The sequence below is a fragment of the Phyllobates terribilis genome, unplaced genomic scaffold, assembly GCF_046119375.1.
Source record: "Phyllobates terribilis strain yellow unplaced genomic scaffold, ASM4611937v1 Scaffold_247__1_contigs__length_2908721, whole genome shotgun sequence".
Taxonomy (NCBI): Eukaryota; Metazoa; Chordata; class Amphibia; order Anura; family Dendrobatidae; genus Phyllobates; species Phyllobates terribilis.
The window spans coordinates 842,998-870,118 of record NW_027363007.1 but is presented as its reverse complement, the minus strand read 5'-3'; the positions used below and the strand labels follow the sequence as shown (position 1 = coordinate 870,118).

Here is a 27,121-nt window from a genome sequence, read left to right as displayed (position 1 = left end):
ATCCCCAACTTCTTGGCTTTTCTGCAATATGGTTTGGCCAAGGGTCTAGCAGTTGGTACCTTACGAGGTCAGGTATCTGCACTATCCGCGCTTTTTCGAAGGGCTATTGCTTCACGTAGGGACGTGCGTTCTTTTTTTCATGGGGTTGCTCGTCAGTTTCCGCCTCGGGAGGCGGTTGTGGCTCCTTGGCGGCTTAATCTATTCCTGGAAGCTCTTCAGCATGAGCCTTTTGAGCGTATGGATTCAGCTACGCTTTACTTGCTTTCTTGGAAGGTGGCCTTCCTGGTAGCGGTCACCTCTTTGAGAAGGGTTTCGGAGTTGGCGGCACTGTCTTGCTCGCCACCTTTTCTGGAATTTCTTCCGGATCGTGTGGTGCTTCGTACCCGTGGAGATTTTTTACCTAAAGTGGTGTCGCATTTCCACGTCAATCAGGACATCGTGTTACCTTCTCTCTGTCTGAAGCCGAAGAGTCCAAAGGAGTGGGCCTTGCACTCGTTGGATTTGGTGCGGGCATTGAAGTTCTATCTTACAATCATGCAAGGTTTTCGGAAATTGGACTCTCTTTTTGTGATTCCTGCTGGTCGTCGACGTGGTCAGCGTGCTTCCAAGGACACTATAGCTCGGTGGATACGTTCGGCTATCCTGGAAGCGTACCGGCTCAAGGGCGAGCCTTGTCCGGTTAAAGTTCGAGCTCATTCCACGAGGGCTGTTGGTTCGTCATGGGCTTTTCGTCAGGGGACCTCGGCAGCGCAGCTCTGCCGGGCGGCTACCTGGCGCTCCGTTCACACCTTTACTAAATTTTATAAAGTGGACGTGAGTGCTTCCGCCGATGCGGCCTTGGGACGCAGGGTCCTGCAGGCGGCGGTGGTTTAAGTTACCTCTTTATTTTATTTTATTTTTTATTCGGCGCTGGTTGCGCACTTACCTAAGTTGTTGGGGTGTTGGAGATTCTGCCACTATTTCCCACCCTAGAATTTTGGACTGCTTTGGGACGTCCCACTAGTAATGGATCTGTGTCTCCCTTCCTTCCCTTCTGCTGCTGAAAGACGGATTTTGGTAAGAACTTACCTGTAAAATCCTTTTCAGCGAAGGAAGGAAGGGAGACACAGCACCCTCCCATGGCAGAAGTATTTTTTTGTTTCTAGATGCGGCGCGACCCTTTCCTGATGGCGGTCATCTGGTCTGGGGTTGGCGCACTAGGGCTCTTTTCCAGCATCGCCAGCTCATCGCAGTTGTCAGGTCCAGTGAGTTGTACCTAGGACTGTGTGTTTTTTTGCTGTTATTTGCATAACCTGTTTTCTCACATTTCTGAATTTTTCAGAATGGGTTGTACTGTTCTGCTGGTGTTGTCTGCTCTTCCTTAGCTTGTGTACGGACTGGAGAACATGGGAGTAGGAGGAGCTTAAGTTGGAGGGGCCGGTCGTCACTTTTTTATAAATCTGAGGTGAACTATCCCTGTGGGGCTCCGCCAACCCATTAGTAATGGATCTGTGTCTCCCTTCCTTCCTTCCTTCCGTCTTTCCCGGCTCCCCCATATTCAGGAATGCTCGCTCCTGTTTTCTCTATGACAGAGTCGCTGCCAGAATCTTATGGCAGCTGCTAATTTCACGGTCAGAAAGTAAGGATCGGGTGATTAAATTCCAACCGGCCGATTTTTATGTCCCCCAACATAATCTGTCATGAGGCCCCCATACACAGTAGATGGTAGACCAATCCCATTGAAATCACCCGATCCTGATCCACTGCTTTGGAATTGGGTTACATGACCTTGTCACTCATCGTCCGGTCCCATTAGTGCAACCTGGGCAGCTGCACAGGGGCACCAGCGGTAAGGGGGCTCACTTATACCTCCAATGCAAGATGATCTGATGTAGAAAAAAAATGGTTGAAACATCTGTGAGTGATTTATCGCTAGTTTAGTTGTAGATTATGGAGACATTTTTTTTTAGATGAATGAATCAATTTGCAGGAGACTGATCCAATGGCCAGGTGTCATGGGTGCGTCAGATGTGACAGTCGCCCTGCAGTTGGTTGCAGGAGATCCCTTCGTTTGGCATTACAGACATCTTCTTAGCGGTCTCACTGTAGGACCCAGCGGCTACCTCCCTCCTGCTCTAATTGACAATCAGGCCTGGGTGTTTAAATACTTCCTGGTTGCTACACAGAGGTGCCAGTGATATTCACATGACCCCTTGTGAAGGCTTGGAGCAAGTACAGTTCTTACTTCCTCTCTGGTGCTAAGAGGATGTGTGTGCCATCTCTCTGAAGTCGACTCAAGCTAAGCTACTTCCCCCGTGTCTGTCTCCCCTTGCTGTCTTTAGTTGTCAGTGGGGATCGACTAGTGCTCACCCCCCCCCCCCCTTCCCTATCCAGGGCCAAACGCTAAGGAAATACAGGGATAGGTTCCTGTACGGCAATTGGTGAGGAACCAATATAGAGTCGGTAGGGGAGACAGGGTGATTGCAGATCAGCCTAGGAGGTCTCCATTTCCCCCTTTCCCTAGTGTCGGTGCTCCCTTCCCCTCATCCCTTTGTGTCGCACTTTGTCTTTCCTACACTGTGTGTGACATCAGGTCAGTAGTGGGCACTGAATGAGACCCCTGAGAGCCACCTTATTTCTTCCTGCCCCCCGGCTCTTCTTCAGATTAGCCGGCCTGGCATGAAGTTATGGTTGCAGCATGATGTACACCAGGCCATATAATCAGAAGAGGAGCCGGGGATGCCGGCAGCTAAGAGGCGGCTCTCAGGGGTCCCGTCCAGCGGCCACAGAATACTGATCTGGGTCCTGAAAATGTATTCTCCCACCTCTAATTGGATCCACTGTAAACAGACTGATGGAATATTTTACCTTCCTTTTGCTCAGGATTTCCTTGAATGCGCACAGGAGAGCTGTGCTGGACACAACATCCAGCCCGAGAAGGTCTTCCTGGAGGACATGATCCAGACGTATGAGATGATGATTGTCAGACACGGGTAAGCTGGAACTACAGAAGTCCATGGGACGGGGGATTTATTCTTCGCGGTTTCCATTTTATACAATGGACCATGCTGCGTTTTGTTTATCCCGTGCAGTTTTATGTTGGTTGGAGAGCCGTTCTCTGGAAAAACGAAGGTCCTCCACGTCCTCGCTGATACGCTGTCTCTTATGAATGAGCGAGGGTGCGAAGAAGAAAAAGTGATTTACCGGACAGTGAACCCTAAAGCCATCACCATGGGGCAGCTGTTCGGGCAGTTTGATCCAGTGTCACATGAGGTTCGTCTATGATTGGAATTATTGTTTATAATACTAATATCTTTGCTGAAAATGGGAAAATCTCCCCTTTTATGGCTTATGGACATGGTAGATGGGGTTCCTTCAGAGACATAGATCCCAGCCATACATTGCCGGGCAATCATTTTATTATTGCTTACCCCCTGTTTGCACAAAAATTGGAAACTGTTTTATTTTCCCCATCAGACATGGAAGCAACAAATTGTATTATTTATGCCAGAAATTAGCATAAATTTGCATACTTCCAGCCACATTCTGAATAGACTGTGTCTAGCCTCACTCAATACACTTGCTTTGAGTGAGGTCATGCACTTCTAGTTGGCATGTGACCGCGTATATGCAAATCACTTACTTGCGGTCTCTCCCGGTGCCGCCACGTTCACTTCAATAGGGGCCACGTGTAGTCAATACATGTGCATCATCAATATCATAATCCCAGGCATTCCCTTTAATAATCCTTTCAATTGTGGGATTGTATTGGATTTTATGGGAAGAGCAATTTTATTGATGCCTCTCTTCATTTGCAGTGGACCGATGGGATAGTCGCTAATACTTTCCGGGAGTTTGCGTTATCTGAGACCCCGGAAAGAAAATGGGTTATCTTTGATGGACCTATTGATACGCTAGGGATAGAAAGTATGAACACCGTCCTAGATGATAATAAAAAGGTAACTCTCTATTTTACTTTGTGAAAACTTTTTTTTTTTTATTTATATCCTTTTCTGTTTTCATCACCATGTAGCATAACAAAAAGTGATACAAAAAGTTATCCTCCATGTATATCTACAGCCATGATGGAGAATAGAAAACATTAGATTTTATGGCATCTTTATATATCTTTAATTAGCAGTAAATTGCAAAAACTGTTTGTATTTCCTAACACTATCCGACAATATCCATTCATGAAGATGGAAATAAGCCTTTAGTAGAGGACTTATGTATTGTATGTGGAGAGAGACGCTTTAAAAGATATTCATTGCAGGATCATCTTCCAATTATAAATCAGCTACTAGATTTTTGCACTTTTTTCAGATATTAATTTGTGCACATAATGATTGTACTTTCTCCACTAAAGCTTACAATGATCCTTTATGAGGTTACTGATCAGACTCCGTGGATTAAGTTATTATTCATTTGTTCAACATTTAATATTGTTTTAAATATGTCCTGTTATTTTTAGCGTTGCTTGATGAGTGGGGAGATCATTCAGATGTCACCTCAGATGAGTCTGATTTTTGAAACAATGGACCTTTCCCAGGCGTCGGTAGGTTTTCACTCATCCTATAAGAGAGGAGTTCCCATATACTTGTACATCGGGGGATCTAATGCTAACTAATCAGATTTAGTTATAGGGTTGACTTTTAGAGGTATTCTCATCTTTTAAAGCATATCCACAAAATGGCCATAATTGTCTGATAGATGAGGGTCTCTCCTCTGGCACCCACCCTAACTTTTCTCGAATATGAGGCCCCATCTTGTGCCGCTGTGAAAGGAGAGTTTGGCAGCACGAGCAACTCTTCCATTCACCGATTTGGAAGTCCTACATACACAGTCATCAGGGGTGTAATGATCGCGGTTGCAGAGGTCGCGACTGGGCCTGTGCAGGTGAGGGGCCCGCCGACATCAGCGCAAACTTCAACTGCATGTGCACCCCCGAACGCACATTCAGACGAAGTGTATTGAGGCGCAGAGACCTGTTGGGTCTGTGCACGACAATGCACGCTGCCGGCTAATCAGAAGCCAGCAGCTGATGTCGGCGTGCACGTGACTGAGGGTGCATGACAGTGACATCATATGCTCCCGAAGCTTGCACTCTGAAGTCAGATGCTGGCTTCAGAAGAGGATGGCGCACAGCGGGGGAGCGGAGGAAAAGAGAGCAGAATCATTTATTTTTTTCCTATGCATTAAAGTACAACGGCAGAATGGGGGACATATACCAGGATGGGGGATATATATACTAGGATGGGGATATATATATATACCAGGATGGGGAATATATATACTAGGATGGGGGATATATATACCAGGATGGGGGATATATATACTAGGATGGGGGATATATATACCAGAATGGGGGAAAAATATACCAGGATGGGGGATATATGTATCAAGGTGGGGCCCAGGATAAGGGACATATATACCAGGATGGGGGATATATATATCAAGGTGGGGCCCAGGATAAGGGACATGTACACTAGGATGGGGGATATATATACCAGGATGGGGCCAGAACAGGGGACATATATACCAGGAAGGAGCCCAATATGGGGGATATTACTACATAATGGGGTAGGAGGTGCAACACGTATGTCCTTATAGGATTTAGAACACTATAAGGGCCCATACATCTGACCAACATGCAGGGGGTCCAAATGTTGCAATGGGGGCCCATCGGACTCTAGTTACGCTACTGACAGTCATCTCTACATTCACTTTAGTCGCTATAATTAAAGGGATTGTCAGTCCCTTTCATTCTGGTGCTACTACAACAATCATCTAAATGGTGAGGATCCAGTTCCTGACACCAGCACTGAATGTAGGGAAAATGTAATGTTACATAGCTTCTACTCAAATAAATGGATGTCTATGTAATCTATGGATGATGGAAACGTCAGGACACTTGGAAACGACTTTGTAGACTGTTTTTCATCCACCCAGCGAGATAATTAGATAACTGGATGGGCTTGTGTCTTAGGGCAACCCTACTTAGTATATCTCTCTCTCCAGCCCGCCACTGTTAGCCGCTGCGGTATGATTTATCTGGAACCCCAACAACTGGGCTGGGCGCCCCTGGTGAGGTCCTGGCTCAGCACCCTTCCCGATGCACTGAAGACTAAGGACCACCTCGCTCTTCTAGAGGAACTCTTTAAGTGGCTCGTCCAACCTTCCCTTCGATTCCTCCGAAAGCAGTGCAAGGTGGGCGCCATGTGTCCTCTCAATTGTAGGAGCATTGCGCAAGTTTGTAGTCTAGATTTACCCTCAGTGTCCTAATGTCTTTCCTCATAGGATCTGGTGACAACCAGCAATGGCAATGTGGTAATATCACTCACACCATTATTGGAGATGCTGATTTTTGATGTGGTGAGAGAGGATCCGAATAATAAGAACATTCGTATCTGGATCCTGGTAAGTGGAAGATCTGCCGATCCCATACACAGTGTGGCTGATCCATCTGCAGGTATAGACAGTGCTTTCCTATGCTCCTGGAAAACGGGGAAATAATTCCAAGTGGAGAGAAATTGTGAAAATATCACAATTCTGACATTATTTTTTGGGAATTGTTTTTACGGTGTACATTGTGTGGTAAAATTACTTAGCAATATGATTCACTCCTCAGTACGATTACACCGATACCAAACATGTCCAGTTTTTTTATTAGATTGGTAGTGAAAAAAAAAAATTAGAGGTTTGGGAAAAAACATTTTTTTGGGTTGTGTCACCATTTTCCGAGACCCGTGACGTTTTCATTTTTTAGTCGATGGAGCTGTTTGAGAGCTTATTTTTTGTGGTACGAGACAATGTTTTTGTTGATACCATATTGCGATAGATATTACATTTTTATCGCTTCTTACAGCATTTTTTGTGATACTGCATCAACCAGAAAAACATAATTTTGTCGTTCTTGATTTTTTTTCTCGTTACGCCGTTTACTGATCGGGTTAATTATTTTTATATTTTGATAGATTGGACTTTTCTGAATGCGGCGATACCACATATGTGTATTTTTTGTAAAACGTATTTTCTCTGTTTTTACTGGGGGAAAAAACCCATTTCAAGTTTTATGGGTTTTTTTTTTGTTTTTTTTCATACTTTTTAAAACATTTTTTGTAACTTTTCTCTGTATTTATTAGCCCCCTTAGGGAACTTAAAGCTGCGATCGTCTGATCGCTTGTGCTATATACAGCAATGCTACACCATTGCTGCATATAGCAAAAATCACGGTCTCCTTTGAAGCTCGACCACGTCATCCGCGATTGTTAGAGGCAGGTTCCTGACGTCTGCTGAGAATTGCATGTCAATAGCACCTTTAGAAATATATTTACTTAGAAAATTGGTGACGTGTTCAATACTTATTTCGCCCGCTGTATATTGTATCCCTTTTCTTCTCTTTTAGGCCAGTTTTGCTTTCTCCCTGGTTTGGTCCATTGGCGGCTGTTGTGACACCGACAGCCGAGTGAAGTTTGATGTTTTTTTTCAAAGAAATTGTCACAGGAAAGATCGATCAGAGCCCTTTCCTGTCCTCCGTGGGGAAATGGGAATGTCCTTTGGACGATAAAGGCCTGGTCTATGACTACATGTACGAGGTAAAGGGATTTCTTCATGGAAATCAAGCCTAATGCTCAGCAACTTATAACTTTGGCCTTTGGGTTATTATCTTAGGTCTCTTAGGACATGTTCACACTGTGTTTATGCCGTATATCTATGACTCTGCCAGAGGTTCTGATTGAATCCCCGAAAAACTGAATTCAGAAGGAGACATGGAGTCCAATGACCTAAGTGGATTCCGTCAGATCCTCTGGCAAAGTAATAGACATGCTGCATAAACGCAGTGTGAACAGGACCTAAATGTCAAACTTATGTAATGTGTCAGTGCTCTCTTATCCTTACATCAAATGTGTCCGAATATGGTTTATCAAAGTTGTAACTACTTTTTTTTTATTTGAAGTTAAAAGGCCGAGGGCGCTGGGTTCACTGGAATGAGTTTATTAAAGGCACAGCCACGTGGGACAAAAGCACCAAAATCCAAGATATCATTGTGCCAACTATGGATACTGTCAGATACACCTTCCTCATGGATATGTGCATCAAAAACACCAAGTAAGAGTAACAAAATGACTCTTATTAGGAAACCTTGTTGACAATTATCCATTTTGCCATCACAATTACTTATTGTATGGGAAAACCATTCGGATAGTGGAGTCGAATTAGGAAACCCTATTGGTCTATACACAGAAAACTGGCCGCCATTCACACCTGTCTGTTTTATGTCTGTACTAAATACAGTTTGTATAAATGAAAATAGTTTGCTAGTTACTTAAGGACGGGAAACACATATCACGATGGACGGACGGGCCGCGGGACCCCTGACCTGAAATTGACAGCCTCATAGACATCCATGAGGCTGGCGAGTTTGGGTCCGGAGATCTTGGTCCGTACATGGATGGTGTTTATCGGACGTCTGAATTCGGGCCTAAATTAGTAGTTTTATTCTCAACACTGTAAAATGTTTGATTTTATGGTTGTCCTACAAACTACTTTCCTTTTTTAGCAGACCACTCTTATTTGTGGGACTGACGGGGACAGAGAAATCTATTTACGTCAAAGACAAACTGATGAACAATCTGGACAAAAAAAAATTCTTTCCCTTCTTCATCAACTTTTCTGCTCGCACCAGTGCCAATCAGATTCAGGTTTGTCTTCTTTTTATCACCCTGCCTTCTGACAAATGAAAGAGGTTGCTTCATTACGATATATAGATGTCATTGGGGGGGATACGCCACTTAGGACCCTCTGCTATGAGCCAGAGAGGAGACCCACAAACAACAGAGGTCTCTCTCGCAGACCCTGAAGATCTGTGTATTAGATGGTCAGACATACATTTAAATGGGTTGATGGACCCATGTGTGTCTTAAAACAAAAAAAATACCCTGTCGCTTCTCCACGCTGCCGCCTGTGTCCCCATCGGTCTCTTCACTTCCTTTTCGACCAGGAGATGTCAATGAAGCCAACCAGTGTCAGATGATCGCCTGCAGTGGTGACTTTCTTTCTGAGCCAGAAAAGAGAGCTAGAAGACTAGTTCTTCTAGGTCGAATGAAACATCAATTCTGAAGCCAATCAATAGCCGCTGATTTGGCTGCAGCGGTCATGTGATGTTTTCTACCTGAAAATGAGACACCGCAGTAGTGGTCAACCTATTGAATCTTCCGACACATAGTTTGCATCTTATTCTAGAATATCATCATGGACAGACTGGACAAAAGACGGAAAGGCGTGTACGACCTCAGATGGGGAAGAAATGCGTCATATTTGTGGATGATATGAACATGCCGGCATTAGAAAAATATGGAGCACAGCCACCTATCGAGCTCCTGCAGCAGTTATTAGACCACGGGAATTGGTAATATTCGCAAAAAAAATTAGTTTTTTATTTGTAAGTTTTCTTTTATCTTTTCCACTATACGTATATATGCAGCGTGTGTATGTATGTATATATATATACAGTACAGACCAAAAGTTTGGACACCCCTTCTCATTTAAAGATTTTTCTGTATTTTCATGACTATGAAAATTGTACATTCACACTGAAGGCATCAAAACTATGAATTAACACATGTGGAATTATATACTTAGCAAAAAAGTGTGAAACAACTGAAAATATGTCTTATATTCTAGGTTCTTCAAAGTAGCCACCTTTTGCTTTGATGACTGCTTTGCACACTCTTGGCATTCTCTTGATGAGCTTCAAGAGGTAGTCACCGGAAATGGTTTTCACTTCACAGGTGTGCCCTGTCAGGTTTAATAAGTGGGATTTCTTGCCTTATAAAAGGGGTTGGGACCATCAGTTGTGTTGTGCAGAAGTCTGGTGGATACACAGCTGATAGTCCTACTGAATAGACTGTTAGAATTTGTATTATGGCAAGAAAAAAGCAGCTAAGTAAAGAAAAACGAGTGGCCATCATTACTTTAAGAAATGAAGGTCAGTCAGTGCGAAAGATTGGGCAAACTTTGAAAGTGTCCCCAAGTGCAGTTGCAAAAACCATCAAGCGCTACAAAGAAACTGGCTCACGAGGACTGCCCCAGGAAAGGAAGACCAAGAGTCAACTCTGCTTCTGAGGATAAGTTTATCCGAGTCACCAGCCTCAGAAATCGCAGGTTAACAGCAGCTCAGATTAGAGACCAGGTCAATGCCACACTGTCACGCTGTCAGAGCGTACAGGGGGGTCAGGGGCCTGAGCTGACCCTAGACGGGGGCCCTGACTAATCCCTCAACCTGGAGGTACTGTTAATGGTACAGAGGTCCAGGCCGCCAGCGTAACCATAAACTTCTGAATATCCCTGAACCTAAGTAATCTAGTCCTGAGAAGGACCCCGATCACAACAATGGGAAACAGGATAGAAAATGCCCAAAACACAGTACTAGACAAACGAGACAGTACAAGGGGAAAACCAAAAACCACCTTGCATACAAAAACTAACACCACAATTACAGAGGGAACAACAACAGGTTAGGAGATAAATGATAAAGGGAGGAAGGGAACAAACCACACCGCATACTCCTCTGAACTCCACCAAACAACGATCCACTCTGAAGGTCTGCAAGAAATGCTTTCACCGACAACTTCCCTAACAGACCAGCAGGTATTTGAAGGAATCCCAATACTGCAGCATTAACTGCAGCTGGGCGAGGCTGAGCCTCGTCAAGCACAGAGAGAGAGAATTAACTCCCTCACAACAACAAAAAACAAAGCACCAAAAACTCAGCTGCGAGAAGTCAGGCTGTGTAGTCGCGACGATCTTCGTGGCGACACACCCATGACACACACAGAGTTCTAGCAGCAGACACATCTCTACAACAACTGTTAAGAGGAGACTTTGTGCAGCAGGCCTTCATGGTAAAATAGCTGCTAGGAAACCACTGCTAAGGACAGGCAATAAGCAGAAGAGACTTGTTTGGGCTAAAGAACACAAGGAATGGACATTAGACCAGTTGAAATCTGTGCTTTGGTCTGATGAGTCCAAATTTGAGATCTTTGGTTCCAACCACCGTGTCTTTGTGTGACCCAGAAAAGGTGAACGGATGGACTCTACATGCCTGGTTCCCACTGTGAAGCATGGAGGAGGAGGTGTGATGGTGTGGGGGTGCTTTGCTGGTGACACAGTTGGGGATTTATTCAAAATTGAAGGCATACTGATCCAGCATGGCTACCACAGCATCTTGCAGCGGCATGCTATTCCATCCGGTTTGCGTTTAGTTGGACCATCATTTATTTTTCAACAGGACAATGACCCCAAACACACCTCCAGGCTGTGTAAGGGCTATTGGACTAAGAGGAAGAGTCATGGGGTGCTATGCCAGATGACCTGGCCTCCACAGTCACCAGACCTGAACCCAATCGAGATGGTTTGGGGTGAGCTGGACCGCAGAGTGAAGTCAAAAGGGCCAACAAGTGCTAAGCATCTCTGGGAACTCCTTCAAGATTGTTGGAAGACCATTTCCGGTGACTACCTCTTGAAGCTCATCAAGAGAATGCCAAGAGTGTGCAAAGCAGTCATCAAACCAAAAGGTGGCTACTCTGAAGAACCTAGAATATAAGACATATTTTCAGTTGTTTCACACTTTTTTTGTTGAGTATATAATTCCACATGTGTTAATTCATAGTTTTGATGCTTTCAGTGTGAATGTACAATTTTCAAAGTCATGAAAATCCAGAAAAATCTTTAAATGAGAAGGTGTGTCCAAACTTTTTTCTGTACTGTATATACACACACATATATATACTGTATATATACACACACATATATATATATATATATATATATATACACACACACATATATATATATATATATATATATATATATTGTATATATACACAACACATATATATATTGTGTATATATACACACACATATATATATATACTGTATATAGACACACACACATATATACTGTATATAGACACACACACATATATACTGAATATACACACACACATATACAGTATATACTGTATATAGACACACACATATATATATTGTATATAGACACACACATATATATATATATATATATATATATATATATACTGTATATACACACACATATATATATACTGTATATATACACACACACAAATATATAGCAACAGGGCCCCGCTGCGTCCTCTGTGTCTCTGTACAGATATAAGTGTAACACGTACTGGATCCAGCACAGGTGACAGTCTGCCATAGAGCTGACGTGCAGTACATACACTGTGTTATGGGGGCGCTCACCTGTGCGGACCCCGCTCTCCGGCCGCTACTTCTTTGCTCATATAAGGTCTCATTCTGCCATTAAACAATTCGGTTGTCATGGCAGCGGGGGTGGGGCATTGGTAGGGGGCGTGTCTGGTATAGGGCAGATTGGGGCGGGGCTGTCATGCAGTGCTTGTCTCATCCCTGTAATTTCCTGCTGATGCCACCTGGTGGACAGCATTGGTCAGTACACGCTGAGAATGCTACATTTGCATTGTACTGTGGGAGCTGCTGGTACTACTGGTGCTTCCTGACTGCTGTCCCTATGAGGTATGCAGTATGTCACATGGTGGGGGAGGATCATTTTATATATGTATATGCACTGCTCAAAAAATAAAGGGAACTGTGCGGCCCTCCAAACAAATGCCACCCCACACCATTACTGACCCACTACCAAACCGGTCATGCTGAGGGATGTTGCAGGCAGCAGATCGCTCTCCACGGCGTCTCCAGACTCTGTCACGTCTGTTACATGTGCTCAGTGTGAACCTGCTTTCATCTGTGAAGAGCACAGGGCGCCAGTGGCGACTTTGCCAATCCTGGTGTTCTGTGGCATTTCTTTGGATGGCCGCACAGCCCTCCTTGTGCTCGGCAGAGGTAGCCTGACTGCCATTAGGTACCGAGATGAGATCCTCAGACTGGCGTCTTTGCCAATCCTGGTGTTCTGTGGCATTTCTTTGGATGGCCGCACAGCCCTCCTTGTGCTCGGCAGAGGTAGCCTGACTGCCATTAGGTACCGAGATGAGATCCTCAGACCCCTTGTGAGACCATATGCTGGTGCAGTTGGCCCTGGGTTCCTCCTAATGCCGGACAATGCCAGACCTCATGTGGCTGGAGTGTGTCAGCAGTTCCTGCAAGATGAAGGCATTGAAGCTATGGACTGGCCCGCCCGTTCCCCAGACCTGAATCCGGGACACATCTGGGACATCATGTCTCGCTCCATCCATAAAACGGACAAACAACACAAATATTGGTTCTATCTTTTACACATTTGGGGTAGCCCTTAAGAGGGCCATTGGGTCAAAGAGAGAGAGAGAAGAGAGAGGGGAGGGAGAGAAGAGAGAGGGAAGGGAGAGATACCGGGAGATACCAAGAGAGGGAAAAAAGAGAGACCCAACCAGTGCAAGGCTAAGCCGGGCAGGCGGCAGCGGCTATTTATACCCACTGCTGATCTCTGATTGGTGGAAAATCTGGGTATGGCTGCTCTGATTGGTGGAAAAACTGGGTGTGGCTGCTCTGTGATTGGTCAGCATTATGACCTCACAGTGGCGATGACTCATACCTCCTGGGTGGTTGTTTTTAATGTATTTTTTGTTGTAACATTTTGTATGGCTGTTTGGTGCAGGGGGTGGGGTCGGGAGTATTTTAACCCCTGCACACCCCCATGACCATATGCCTCGACCCGTAGAAGCGTGATAGACACGCGAAACGGCCGTCGTCCGCAAAAGGCGCCGCTTCCCTGTATTTTTAATGGAAATGGAATAAAAGAAGATTTTATTAAATCGGTGTGCCACCTCGCTTTCTTCATGTATGAGTAGTATAATAATGATGATTTATCCTGGGGATGGGTTATCAATATCAGATCGGTGGGGCTCCGACACGCGGCACCGGCTCTACCCATCAGCTGATTGCAGCGCTCAAGTGTAAATAGTGTGAAGATTGAACATCACAGCTCCATTCACTGTACTGTGGGTCCTGCAGATCAGCTAATATTCATGTAATAGGAGCTGATCTGCAGCACCAGGGAGCGGCCACTACAGAGTGAACAGATCAGTGATTTTTCAGCTCCTCAACACTGTTTACATCTGACCTCGGCCGAAGCTGCAAACACCTGATTAGTGGAGGTGCCACGTGCCGGACCACCACAAATCTGATATTAATGAGCTAACCAGGGGATAAGCCATCAAAATGTTTGTCCTGGAAAATCCCTTTAAGGCCCACCTGCACATAATAAATATATATATATATATATATATATATATATATATATATATATAGCAAAGAGTGGGAAGGGGTTAATCACAGGCTCATAAAACGGACAAACAACACAAATATTGGTTCTATCTTTTACACATTTGGGGTAGCCCTTAAGAGGGCCGTTGGGTCAAAGAGAGAGAGGGGAGGGATAGATACCGGGAGATACCAAGAGAGAGAAAAAGAGAGAGACCCAACCAGTGCAAGGCTAAGCCGGGCAGGCGGCAGCAGCTATTTATACCCACTGCTGATCTCTGATTGGTGGAAAATCTGGGTGTGGCTGCTATTTATACCCACTGCTTATCTCTGATTGGTGGAAAATCTGGGGGTGCCTGCTCTGTGATTGGTGGAAAATCTGGGCATGGCTGCTCTGTGATTGGTCAGCATTATGACCTCACAGTGGCGATGACTCATACCTCCTGGGTGGTTCTTCTGGGCAATTCTGTTTTCTGATTGGTGGAAATTCTAATCAGCATTATGACCTCACAGTGGCCGTGACTCATGTTTCATGGACTGTTCTATCTGGGTGACCTGAAACATGCTGATCTCTGATTGGTTGAAATTCAAGTCATCTTCATGACATCACAATCGAGAAGAATGAATATCCAATTTACTTAATATAAATGACCAGCAATGCTGTTCTCTTAATGGTGGAAATTCAAGTCATCTTCATGACATCACAATCAGCATGTTATTACTGCCGATATGTCCAATTTTTTTCCTAAATTTCCTACGTTTGTCCTAATTTATTAGCACATATATACCACTCATTCCTACAATCAAAGGATCAGGAAACCCCTCTGAAATCAATATCCTACAATTTACCCCAACAGCAAAAAAACAACTATACACAAAATACCAAAAGGTATATCAGATTATTAATGAGCAAATAAAAGACACATAAAAATAATTTTTAGAAATGTGTAGAAAAAATGCTGTAAAGTAAGAACGCTTCAAAAATAGAAATGTTAATGATCTATTTAATCAATTAACAAAATACAAGTGAATGAACAAACGAAAAATCTAGATCCAATCAATATTTGGTGTGACCAACTTTTCACTTTAAAACAGCATCAATTCTTCTAGGTACACCTGCGCAAAGTCAGGGATTTTGTAATAATGCAGTCAGGTGTCTGGTCATACACCATGGCAAGACTGAGCAAGAATACACAAGGAAGTTATACTACATCAGCAAGGTCTCTAAGGCACAAATTTCAAAGCAGATTGAGGGTTCAAGATGTGTCATTCAAGCACTAGTGAAGAAGCACAAGAAAATGTGCAAGGTTGAGGTCAATAGATGCAGTGGTCGGCCAAGGAAACTTAGTGCAGCAGATGTATGACACATTATGGTTACTTTCCTTCAAAAGCGGAAGATGTCCAGCAGTGCCATCAGCTCAGAACTGGCAGCAACCAGTGGGACTCAGCTTCACTCATCTACTGTTCAGAGAAGACTGGCCAGAAGTGGTCTTCATAGCAGAATTATGGTGAAAAAGCCATATCTTCCACATCAAAACAAGGCCAAGTGACGCTGAGTCACTGCATTAAAACAGAGAAAACGGGGAAGGAGGGGGGGGGGATTGGCAAGTTGTGCGCGGTTGAGCCAAAATATGAAAAATGTGGTTGTTACTGTAGGGAGTTTGTTCACTGAAGGGCTGGAGAGCAGAACAATAATGAGTGTCTGTGGTCAATAGTGATGCATAACCACGGTGAAGGGTCCTGTAAGTTTGGGGCTGCATTTCAGCAAATGGAGTTGGGAATTGGGTCAGACCTCATGCTATAACATTTTCCCCCATCATGGGCTCCTCTCTGGCATATTGTCCCTATTCTGGCATAATTTCCCTCATTCTGGTTTAAGACATCGCTGTTTCCTCCGCTGCACCTCCTGCATTCTTCAATATCCAGATCCATATTCCAGTTTGTCTTCTCTTCTGCACTACGTGAGTCCACAATCAACTGAGGAATGCCTACGTCTGCTTACTATCCTTATTTCTGTTTGCATATTACTGTACCTAAGTAAACTTGGACTATCGTTAACGTTTACATACCCTAATAGTAATGAAGGCCGTGCCTTACAGATTAGGTTCTAAGAAGTGTTGTTTGGAATGAACTTACCTTCATAAACTGTTTGCTGTGATCTTTTGCACTTGAGTTTAAAATAGACTTTCACACTACTCTTGTCTCAGTCTCTGCTTTTGGCCCACGCCATTGGACTTCAGGGTATCTACTAACATCGTAACAGGCAGTTCCTTTGAGCTCATGATTCTCATTTGGTCTGACATGCACTGTGAGCTGTGAGGTCTTATATAGACAGGTGTGTGCCTTTCCAAATCAAGTCCTATCAGTTTAATTAAACACAGCTGGACTCCAATGAAAGAGTAGAACCATCTCAAGGAGGATCACAAGGAAATGGACAGCATGTGACTTAAATATGAGCAAAGGGTCTGAATATTTATGACCATGTGATATTTCAGTTTTCCTTTTTTAATAAATTTGCAAAAATTTCTACATTTCTATTTTTTTCAGTCAAGATGGGGTGCACAGTGTACTTTAGTGAGAAAAAAAAATGAACTTTTTAGAATTTACCAAATGGCTGCAATGAAACAAGGAGTGAAAAATGTAAAGGGGTCTGAATACTTTCCGTACCCACTGTATATAGTACTCAATGGGTGTGGCCTGCCTCTGATTGAGAAGTGCCTCTTCCGGCAGTCTGAATAAGGGTCTATCATTAGGGGTGTGACTAATTTGTTTTCACTTAGGGTGATATATGTCCCGCTTTTAATGAGATTTAATAACATTTGTATTTTAGGGTTTCTATTATAATTCTGGGATTTCCTAATTTGTTTATAGAATTTTTGAATTGCATAACACATAGGATAAGGATAATAGGTTTAGTATATGAGATAGGAAATAGTTATTGATAGAACTAGTGCAGTGGATGGGCACTAGTGTTAATAAAAAGAGGGGCACTTCCTGATAGTGTGCGCCATGTCCCATGATTTGGGAATCTTACAGACCATATTGCACTATCATTAAGTTGCTGTTTTGTTGCTATGCAGTTAGGTTTTCCTTTCTTATAAGTTTGTCCTTTGTCTCTCCCTGTCTCTCTCAGATGTAGCTGTGATGTCAGTAACCCCTCCCTTCTTCTCCATTCTTCTTCCTCATTCACCATCTTCAGCCATGTTAGAAGCTTATGTGCTTCCAGCCCGTTTCTAAAAAAGTCTTTTTACCTGCTGTACATTTGCACATCATCGAGTATTCTGCTAGAAAATAAATCTTCTTCTGAATCTTCAACAATGTGCTTCTTGCATTCGAGTTAAACTATCTGAAGACATCACTATGTGTGAGTACGGTAAAGAGACAGCCTAGAAACGGTGTCTCACAGCGCCCTATGCTTGCAGCTTAGTCATGGAGTCAGAATAGTGTGAGTTCAGTGAGAGTTAGTGAAGTGCATAGTGAAGGTGAAGTTCAGGTGCGGTGGGCTGCTAGGGGCAGCATGTGTCACTTGTTCCAGGCAGTGGGAGGCATTACTGGGATCCAGAGCAGTCGCTCCAGTCACGTCCAGAGCCTAAGGTCTGGCATAGGAGCTGCCGGACACTTTGTGTACTCTGAAGTACAAAGGAAGATGGACAGGGACCTGCATGGATGGAAGTTGAAGGCCAGTCCCGGGTGCACTGCAGAGGTGGACGAGAAATACAGGATGAGCTAGCAACAGGGCTGAAGAGGAGTTATGCTAAGAAGGAGGATAATGTGAACTGCTGTGCCTTATCCTGTCTGTACCCACCTGATGAACTAGAACTGTCAAGTATATGTTTGACTGTTACAAAGAACTTTGTGTCCCCTAAATTGTGTGCGGCGGCTTCTGAGGAAAGAAGCCTGAAGGCAGTGGAGGCCTGCGGCCTACAAGAGAATGTGCTGCACCCCACACCCTAGAGCACACTGGGACTGGGACACCCATTGTCTGTAAAGTGCCAGAGCGAAATCAGACAGACGTTCAGTCACGACTACCGCTCTGTGCCACTTTACAAGATGAGTGATAAGGGAACTTCTCGATCAGAAGAGAAGAGGAAATAATGGTCGCTGCCCAAACTGTGACAAGAACAGGACCACAATGTGTGTCACCCTGGCCTGGATGCCACAAATGTATAATAAAGCTGTGTCTGAGAGCAAAGGGGAGGTCCTCTAGTCAAGGGCCATTAGCATGCAATACCTCCTGTCACAGGCCAGTAGGGGGAGCAGGCTGCCCCTATAAAAGCTGGAACTGGGGGCAGGGTTAGAGAGAACTGGACAACCTGTCTCTGGATTGAGAGGTGTCCCAGAGCCGGGACAGACAATTGTGTTGCAGCCTAAGAGGACGTGTGGCAGTAGGAGAGCCACGAGCCAGGGACAAAAGGCGAAGTGAGTCTGTCCTGGCAGATAAAGAAACTAATCTTCCAGACTTTGGTGTCTGAGGCTGTGAGGATTCCACATCCTACAGCAGATAACCAGTCCGCAGGGGACTGTATGTTCCTTGGCCTAAGAAGCCCGGAGGCTCCGCCACAGCAGAAGGGACCAACAGAGCCGTACCAGGCCGGGAGTAGCAAGGGACCCAAGTTGCAAGCCATACGGGCGAGAGGACACGGTGAGCTCAGGAACGTGGGCTGTTACATTACCAGAAGGGAAATAGCCAGAAGGAGCACAGAGAGCACGGTAGGCCGACACCCTCATCTTGACCAGGGCCAGCTTCCCACTTGCTCTCAGACATCCAGGCCCCCTCCTAGCCGGGCCTGTTTCTGGGTCGTTTTACCTGTTCTAATAAAGACCCTGAACTGTTTAAGAGGCCTCCGTTTCCTGGCTAACGCGGTTGGAATCATCCCCTCCATCATCCATCATACACTGCCCTGGGGCCCTACTCTTCCCGTGGGGAGTTGTACTATTCGGAGCTGCACATTTACATCTGCCCCAGAGGTCTGCACTGCAGCGGCGGTTAGCACTGACCGCAATCCACGGGTGGTGTAGTCGGACATTACTTAAAACTTATAAAGGACTGCCACTGGCCTGACCACCCTAAGCCACGGACCGGGTTGCCACCACTACCCCCATCGTCTCCCTATTGCCCGGCTCCGAGTGCCCCACGGCCCAGGGGGCGAGTCAGCTTTGGCGTAGTCGGCAGGATTGTAACCAACCCGCCACAAACGGGTATTGCGTGCCTGAAAAAGACTGTACACGTACCTGAAGAAGAGTTTTTCCACCACCCGGAGCCGTTTCCCGCCATTTTCAACCGTCTCCCGCCATCTTCCGTCGGTTCCCGCCATCTTCAGCCGTTTTCCCGCCAACGGATGCCATTTTCAGGACGCTGCGCGGGAAGAGGAGGGGCGTGGACGTCCAAACCGCGCGAGACCCGAATCTCCGCCCCACGCACCGACGCTGCGCAAGGTCCTGGAAGGGAGAGAGAGCGACGCTGACGTCATCAGGACGCGACGCAGGTCCTCGTCCGGAGCAGCACCAGTGGAGTCGCGGCCTACAGAAGAGGATCGTCAGAAGGTAGGCCACGCTTAACTAGGGGGGAGGAAGATGTCAGACACTGAGGCGCCCACTACCACCAGCACAGCTGCAGCAGCGGTGATGCCATTTTCCCTGCCCTACGTCAATGGAGCGGCCTGGTTGCCTAAGTATTCAGGGGAGCCCCATGCCCTAACTGACTTTAAGGAAAGGCTGTACAGTTTGTTCCAAGTTTACCCCCTGACAGAGGAACAGAAGATTAGCATACTGACAGGGCAGTTAACTGGCACAGCCCAGCGGGAGGTAAAGTAATGGCCCGCTGAGGAGAAAAGGACCGTAAAGGACATTCTCGCCCGGCTGTGGGGTACCTTTGATACACGTACCTCCGCTGAAATTAAAATGCGGTTCTACGGATGTAAGCAGCGGGCACAGGACAGCATCAGAGACTATGCCCTAAATTTGCAGGAAGCCTTGAGAGCCATCAAACAAGCTGACCCTGGCAGCGTGCAGGATACGGATAAGCTACTAACAGAACAGTTCATAGAAGGTCTGCTGTCTAGCGCCCACAGGACCCAGCTGCGCCTCATGTTCTTTCAGAACCCTGATCTGACCTTTGCCCAATTCAAGGACAGGGCCATAAGGGTGCTCCGTGAACCCGCAACAAGTGGCGCTATAAACCCCCGGCGCCCTGCTCTCACCTACCACCAGAAGGCGGCGCCCTCCTCTGTGGACTCTGTGGGGGACGATGCACAGGCCCTGAACCAAGCCCCGTCGAAAGATCTGCATCACCAAGTCCAGGAGCTGACCAGGAGCGTTGCGGCATTGACCAGGACCGTCCAGGCGTTACAAGTGGACCCGTCAAGACCCATCGAGTTGGCTTCAAGTCCGGAGGATGTCCCGTGGCGTCGACAGAGGAGGACCCCGTCGTTCCGAGGAAGGCCCACAGATCGCTACGCAGAGGATGGACAGCCCATTTGCCGTCGATGCAACCAGCCCGGACACATTTCCAGGTACTGTAATTTAAACGGGTCCAACCTGGGGCAGAGAGCCAACCCCCAGGCATAAGATCACCAGGCCCTTATAATTGGCGTGATAAGTACGTTGGGGGGGGGCGCCCGGTTTTACCCGTGGTGCTGAACGGTATCCCCATGAGCGCCTTGCTGGATACCGGGTCGCAAGTAACTACTATCACTTATGTACTTTTTAAGCAGTATTGGACTGATGCTGATATAACACGGTACCCAGACAGTGACTTGAGCATCATCGCCAGTAATGGCTTGCCCGTGCCGCAGATGGGGTTCAAGGAAATGACCATTAAAATTGGTAAAGTTGAACTACCGGCACAGGGAGTGATTATTGTGGACATTGACCGTCGCGAAAGTCACCCTAAAATAACTGTGGGTACTAACGTGATTGAAAATTGTCTTTCAGAGGTAATTGTAATTCTACAACAGGTGGCAGTGAATGCTAGTTCCAGCCAACAGAGAGTCCTCAACAAGGAGATAAAAGCCCTGATGAGACGGCAGCAGGTAGAACTGTCTGGTGGTGAGATCGGTAGCGTAAGACTCAGTGACCCATTCCCCATTTCCATGCCTCCCAAAAGTGAAATGATGATCTGGTGTCGGACTGCAATCGGGTTGAGAGGTAGAGACTACCAAGCCATGGTAGAACCCGTGTACTCAGACAGCAGGCCCACCATTTTGACAGCCTGGGGGGTGGTTGATGTCCGTCATGGGAGGGTGCCCGTTCACATTCTCAACATTGGGGAGAGGGAGGTACACTTACCCAGGTACGCTACACTTGCCAAACTGTTTGCTGTTGAGCACAAAGCTATCAGGGCCGTGGAACCTTTGCCTCCCTCTCCACAGGCGGAGAGTAATGGCTCCCAGAAACAAAAGGAGGACTGGTGCCAGAAACTCCATGTGGGTGCTGACTCCACTCCCCTGCACCAAAAACAAGGAGTCTACCGGGTGGTACAGGAGTACGAGAGAGTCTTTAGTAAGCACCCGCTAGACTTCGGCAGAGTAAAAGGGATAGAACACCACATCCCCACAGGGAGCCACCCACCAATAAAAGAGAGACACAGGCCTGTACCCCCTGCACATTATCAGAACGCCAAAGGTATGCTGCGGGAAATGAAAGAAGCTGGGGACATTAGAGATAGCTGTAGCCCCTGGGCAGCCCCCCTGGTTCTGGTAAAAAAGAAAGACGGCACCATGAGAATGTGCGTGGACTATAGACAAATCAACCGTATCACCCACAAAGACGCATATCCGCTGTCTAGAATAGAAGAGTCTTTAGCCGCACTAAAATCAGCTAACTTCTTTTCTACTTTGGACCTTACTAGCGGGTACTGGCAGGTTCCTGTGGCAGAGGCTGACAAGGAGAAGACCGCCTTCACCACCCCGATGGGACTGAGCGAGTTCAACTGTATGCCCTTCGGGCTCTGGAACGCACCAGGGACCTTCCAGAGGCTGATGGAATGCTGTCTAGGGCACCGAAACTTCGAGACTGTCCTCCTTTACCTGGACGACGTGATCGTCTATTCGAAGACTTACGAGCACCATCTAAAGCACCTGGCCGAGGTGTTCGAAGCCCTGGCAGGCTATGGCCTGAAGGTGAAACCATCAAAGTGTCACCTGTTGAAACCGAAGGTCCAGTACCTAGGGCACGTGGTAAGTGCGGAAGGAGTAGCCCCCGACCCTGACAAGGTCACGGCAATCAAGAGCTGGCCAAGCCCTTCGAACATCAAGGAAGTGAGGCAATTCCTCTGGTTGGTAGGCTACTACCAAAGGTTCATCCCCGGGTTCACTAAGATGGCAGCTCCTATGCAGGACCTCCTGATAGGACAGTCTAAGTCCAGAAGCCAAAAGCCACCCTTCAAGTGGGATAAACCGGAAGAGGAGTCCTTCCGTCAGTTGAAGATGGCCCTCACAGGGGATGAGATCCTGGCCTACCCTGATTATGGCCAGCCTTTTATTCTCCACACAGACGCCAGTAATGTGGGACTGGGAGCCGTACTGTCACAAAACCAACAGGGCAGAGAAAGAGTGATCGCGTACGCCAGTCGGAAGCTGAGGCCCACCGAGAGGAACCCGGAGAATTACAGCTCCTTCAAGCTAGAATTCTTGGCGGTGGTGTGGGCCCTAACGGAACGCTTCAAGCATTACCTGACCTCCGCAAAGTTCACTGTGTACACGGACAACAACCCGTTAACACACCTAGACAGTGCAAGACTTGGTGCCCTGGAACAGCGGTGGATGGCCCGTCTCTCCAATTATGACTTCGTGATCAAGTACCAGGCAGGCAAAACCAATGCCAACGCTGATGCCCTATCGAGAATGCCTCACTTACCTGAAGGTGACGAAGACCCAGAAGAGCTGGAGGAGGTAGAACTCCCCGCGTTTCACCGGTATGGGGCCGCTCAATACTCCCACCGCGTGAAGGAGGAAGATTTAACAACCGTTATGATCAATCCCCTACCTCACCACAGCTGGGCCGAGACCCAAGATAGTGACCCTGCAATCCGCCTGGTGAAAGATCTGCTGACCCAGGAAGATGCCCGCTTAGATCCGGATGCTCCAGAGGAAGCAAGCAGCTATGGAAAGAGAAGAGCAAGCTGTTCCTCTATGAAGGCAAGCTGTACAGAAGACTTGTCAACCACCGGACACAAGAGCTGACCTGGCAAGTCGTGGTCCCAAGGCGGGATGCAGCTATGGTCCTGGGGGCTTACCATGACAGAGCGGGGCACTTCGGTTGGAAGAAACTGGAGTTCCTGCTAAGAGGACGGCTCTTTTGGGTCGGCATGAGAGGGGCTGTAGAGAAGTGGTGCAGGGACTGTGGCCCTTGTAACTTAAGGAGAAAAGACCGCACCAGCCAGAAGACACCCTTGAAGCCCATCGTCACCCAGCAGCCTCTTGAGCTGGTAGCTCTGAACCACGTCAAATTGGCTCCAAGCCGGTCAGGATACATCTACGCCCTGACAATCGTGGACCACTATTCCCGTTTTCTAGTGGTGGTCCCGGTAAAAGACTTGACAGCCCAAACAGCGGCCAGAGCCTTCCAGCAATACTTCTGCCGTCCACACGGGTATCCGGAACAGGTCCTGACGGACCAGGGTCCAGCGTTCGGAGCTGAAATCTTGCAAGAGTTCTGCAACCTCTATGGCTGTAAGAAGATTCGGACAACGCCTTACCGCCCACAAACCAACGGGATGTGTGATTAAATGAACAATATAGTCATTGATCTCCTGAAGACGTTGCCCCTGGAGGAATGCAGCCTGTGGCCAGAAAAACTGCCGGACCTGATAGACTTATACAACCATATCCCGGTGAACGCTACAAACTGCACCCCGGCTTACCTGATGCGAGCCAGACCAGGTAAGCTGCCCCTAGATCTGGAGATGGGAGTCCTAACATCTGAGGACACCTCCCTGGATGCGGACTGGGATACGGAGAGGCGACTGCAGTACAAGAATGTACAGGAGAGTGAGGAGAAGAGCCTGGCCCAGGTGAGAGAAAGGCAAGAAAGACTCTTCAACCAACACGCCCCTGCTGGTCCCCTAGAACCTGGTGAGCAGGTCCTGAAGCGAAAGAGAAGGCTACATAAGATGGACGACCAGTGGGAAAGGGAACCCTACACCATACTGCAGTCTGATCATGACAACTCGAAGGTGTGCGTGATCACCAAGGATGGAGGAGAAACCACTAGTACCGTCTCCAGAGACCACCTAAAAAGGTGCCCCGAACAACTCCGTAGTGCAGAAGAGGATCAAAGTGACCTTGAACCCGCAGAGGACAAGGAAGAAATGATCAGCACCGTTCTCTGAGAGTTCCCTCAGTCCTGGACTCGAATAAACGATGCCATAGTGGTACCCGTCCTGCATTTCCTGCAACCGGCTCAGCAACAACCTACACCAGAGCCGGAAGGTGAAGAAGAGCAAGCAGTTCCAGAGGCAGAAGAGCCTGTACCAGCAGCCCAGGAGAATCAACCCTCTGCTGACAGTGAGCCTGCCATGCCTGCGATGAGCCAAAGGACCCGTAGACAGCTGCCTGCCCTACCTGTACACCAAGCTGGTAGCTCTACCCCTAACGCTAGTGAAGAAAACCAGGTTGGTCCACCACCAGACAGTGGGTTACGCAGGTCAACCAGAAGCACAAAGGGGCAGATACCCGCTCGCTGGAGAATATAGGGTGCACTAAAACTGTAAATAACCCTGTTGCCAAGTGTTGAAATGTTTGCAAATTTACATGCATGATTAGTAATTGTGTATTTCAGTTTCTTACAGTTACCGTACGGACTCAAAGGTTATGGACTTTTAATAACCGGGACTTTGTATGGACTGCGTTCGGAGCCTGACCAAGGAATGAACTAAGACTGTAAAGGACTTGGGGCTAGGACAGACCCCCACCTGGTTAAGGCTCCCCGTTGTGTTGGTGAAAATGGACACCCGGTCACAGACCACACTGTGACCTTAAGAACTCAATCTGTGCGTCACTTGCCTGATAATGTTTTATGGTCATGCATATGATCTTTGTTTATTGTTTAGTCCCGGAGTACTAAATTTTACTAGGGGGGAATGTGTCACCCTGGCCTGGATAACACAAATGTATAATAAAGCTGTGTCTGAGAGCAAGGGGGAGGTCCTCTAGTCAAGGGCCATTAGCATGCAATACCTCCTGTCACAGGCCAGTAGGGGGAGCAGGCTGCCCCTATAAAAGCTGGAACTGGGGGCAGGGTTAGAGAGAACTGGACAACCTGTCTCTGGATTGAGAGGTGTCCCAGAGCAGGGACAGACAGTTGTGTTGCAGCCTAAGAGGACGTGTGGCAGTAGGAGAGCCATGAGCCAGCGACAAAAGGCGAAGTGAGTCTGTCCTGGCAGATAAAGAAACTAATCTTCCAGACTTTGGTGTCTGAGGCTGTGAGGATTCCACATCCTACAGCAGATAACCAGTCCGCAGGGGACTGTATGTTCCTTGGCCTAAGAAGCCCGGAGGCTCCGCCACAGCAGAAGGGACCAGCAGAGCCGTACCAGGCCGGGAGTAGCAAGGGACCCAAGTTGCAAGCCATAAGGGCGAGAGGACACGGTGAGCTCAGGAATGTGGGCTGTTACATTACCAGAAGGGAAATAGCCAGAAGGAGCACAGAGAGCACGGTAGGCCGACACCCTCACTCTGACCAGGGCCAGCTTCCCACTTACTCTCAGACATCCAGGCCCCCTCCTAGCCGGGCCTGTTTCTGGGTCGTTTTACCTGTTCTAATAAAGACCCTGAACTGTTTAAGAGGCCTCCGTTTCCTGGCTAATGCGGTTGGAATCATCTCCTCCATCATCCATCATACACTACCCTGGGGCCCTACTCTTCCCGTGGGGAGTTGTACTATTCAGAGCTGCACATTTACATCTGCCCCAGAGGTCTGCACTGCAGCGGCGGTTAGCACTGACCGCAATCCACGGGTGGCGTAGTCGGACATTACTTAAAACTTATAAAGGACTGCCACTGGCCTGACCACCCTGAGCCACGGCCTGGGTTGCCACCACTACCCCCATCTTCTCCCTATTGCCCGGCTCCGAGTGCCCGAGAGCAAATACATTAAATCACTAGCAGACAGTGCAGTTATCAAACAATAAAAAATAGACAGGATTCAAATGCAAGCAACATAATGTCAGAACTGATATACACATTAAGTGACTAGATTCCCTGGATAGCTAAATTCGCTGCTGAGGCCAGAACATGGGCTGCCCAGCACTATTTAAGTGCAACCCATGAAGATAGACACTCTAATTTACAAGGCCATAATATATAGGTGCATCTCACAAAATTAGAATATCATCAAAAAGTTAATTTATTTCAGTTCTTCAATGCAAAAAGTGAACCTCATATATTATATAGAGTCATTGCAAACACAGTGATCTATTTCAAGTGTTTATTTCTGTTAATGTCGATGATTATGGCTTACAGCCAATGAAAACACAAAAGTCATTAACTCAGTAAATTAAAATAATTAACAAAAAACACCTGCAAAGACTTCCTAAGCATTTAAAAAGGTCCCTTAGTCTGTTTCAGTAGGCTCCACAATCATGGTGAAGACTGCTGACTTGACAGATGTCCAGAAGGCAGTCATTGACACACTCCACAAGGTCCCAGAGTTCCAATTTTCATTTGAAATCAAGGTCCCAGAGTCTGGAAGAAGAGTGGAGAGGCCACGATCCAAGCTGCTTGAGGTCTAGTGTGAAGTTTCCACAATCAGTGATGGTTTGGGGAGCCATGTCATGTGCTGGTGTAGGTCCACTGTGTTTTTTCAACACCAAAGTCAGCGCAGCCGTCTACCAGGAAATTTTAGAGCATTTCATGCTTCCCTCCGCCACAGTATCATAGCTACCAGG

At 46.8% G+C, this 27,121-nt stretch overlaps 1 protein-coding gene across 1 annotated transcript; it reads left to right on the top strand.

Annotated features, from left to right (window-relative positions):
• The first annotated feature begins 2,790 nt into the window (after positions 1-2,790).
• On the top strand, positions 2,791-25,876 carry LOC141217718 (dynein axonemal heavy chain 12-like). The gene is made up of 11 exons (XM_073665853.1): positions 2,791-2,972; positions 3,072-3,252; positions 3,798-3,938; positions 4,451-4,534; positions 5,998-6,186; positions 6,277-6,396; positions 7,385-7,574; positions 7,937-8,088; positions 8,540-8,681; positions 9,223-9,388; positions 25,015-25,876. The coding sequence occupies exons 1-7, from the start codon at positions 2,791-2,793 to the stop codon at positions 7,544-7,546; spliced, it is 1,059 nt and encodes a 352-aa protein (XP_073521954.1). The 3' UTR covers positions 7,547-7,574; positions 7,937-8,088; positions 8,540-8,681; positions 9,223-9,388; positions 25,015-25,876.
• The last annotated feature ends 1,245 nt before the right edge of the window (positions 25,877-27,121 follow it).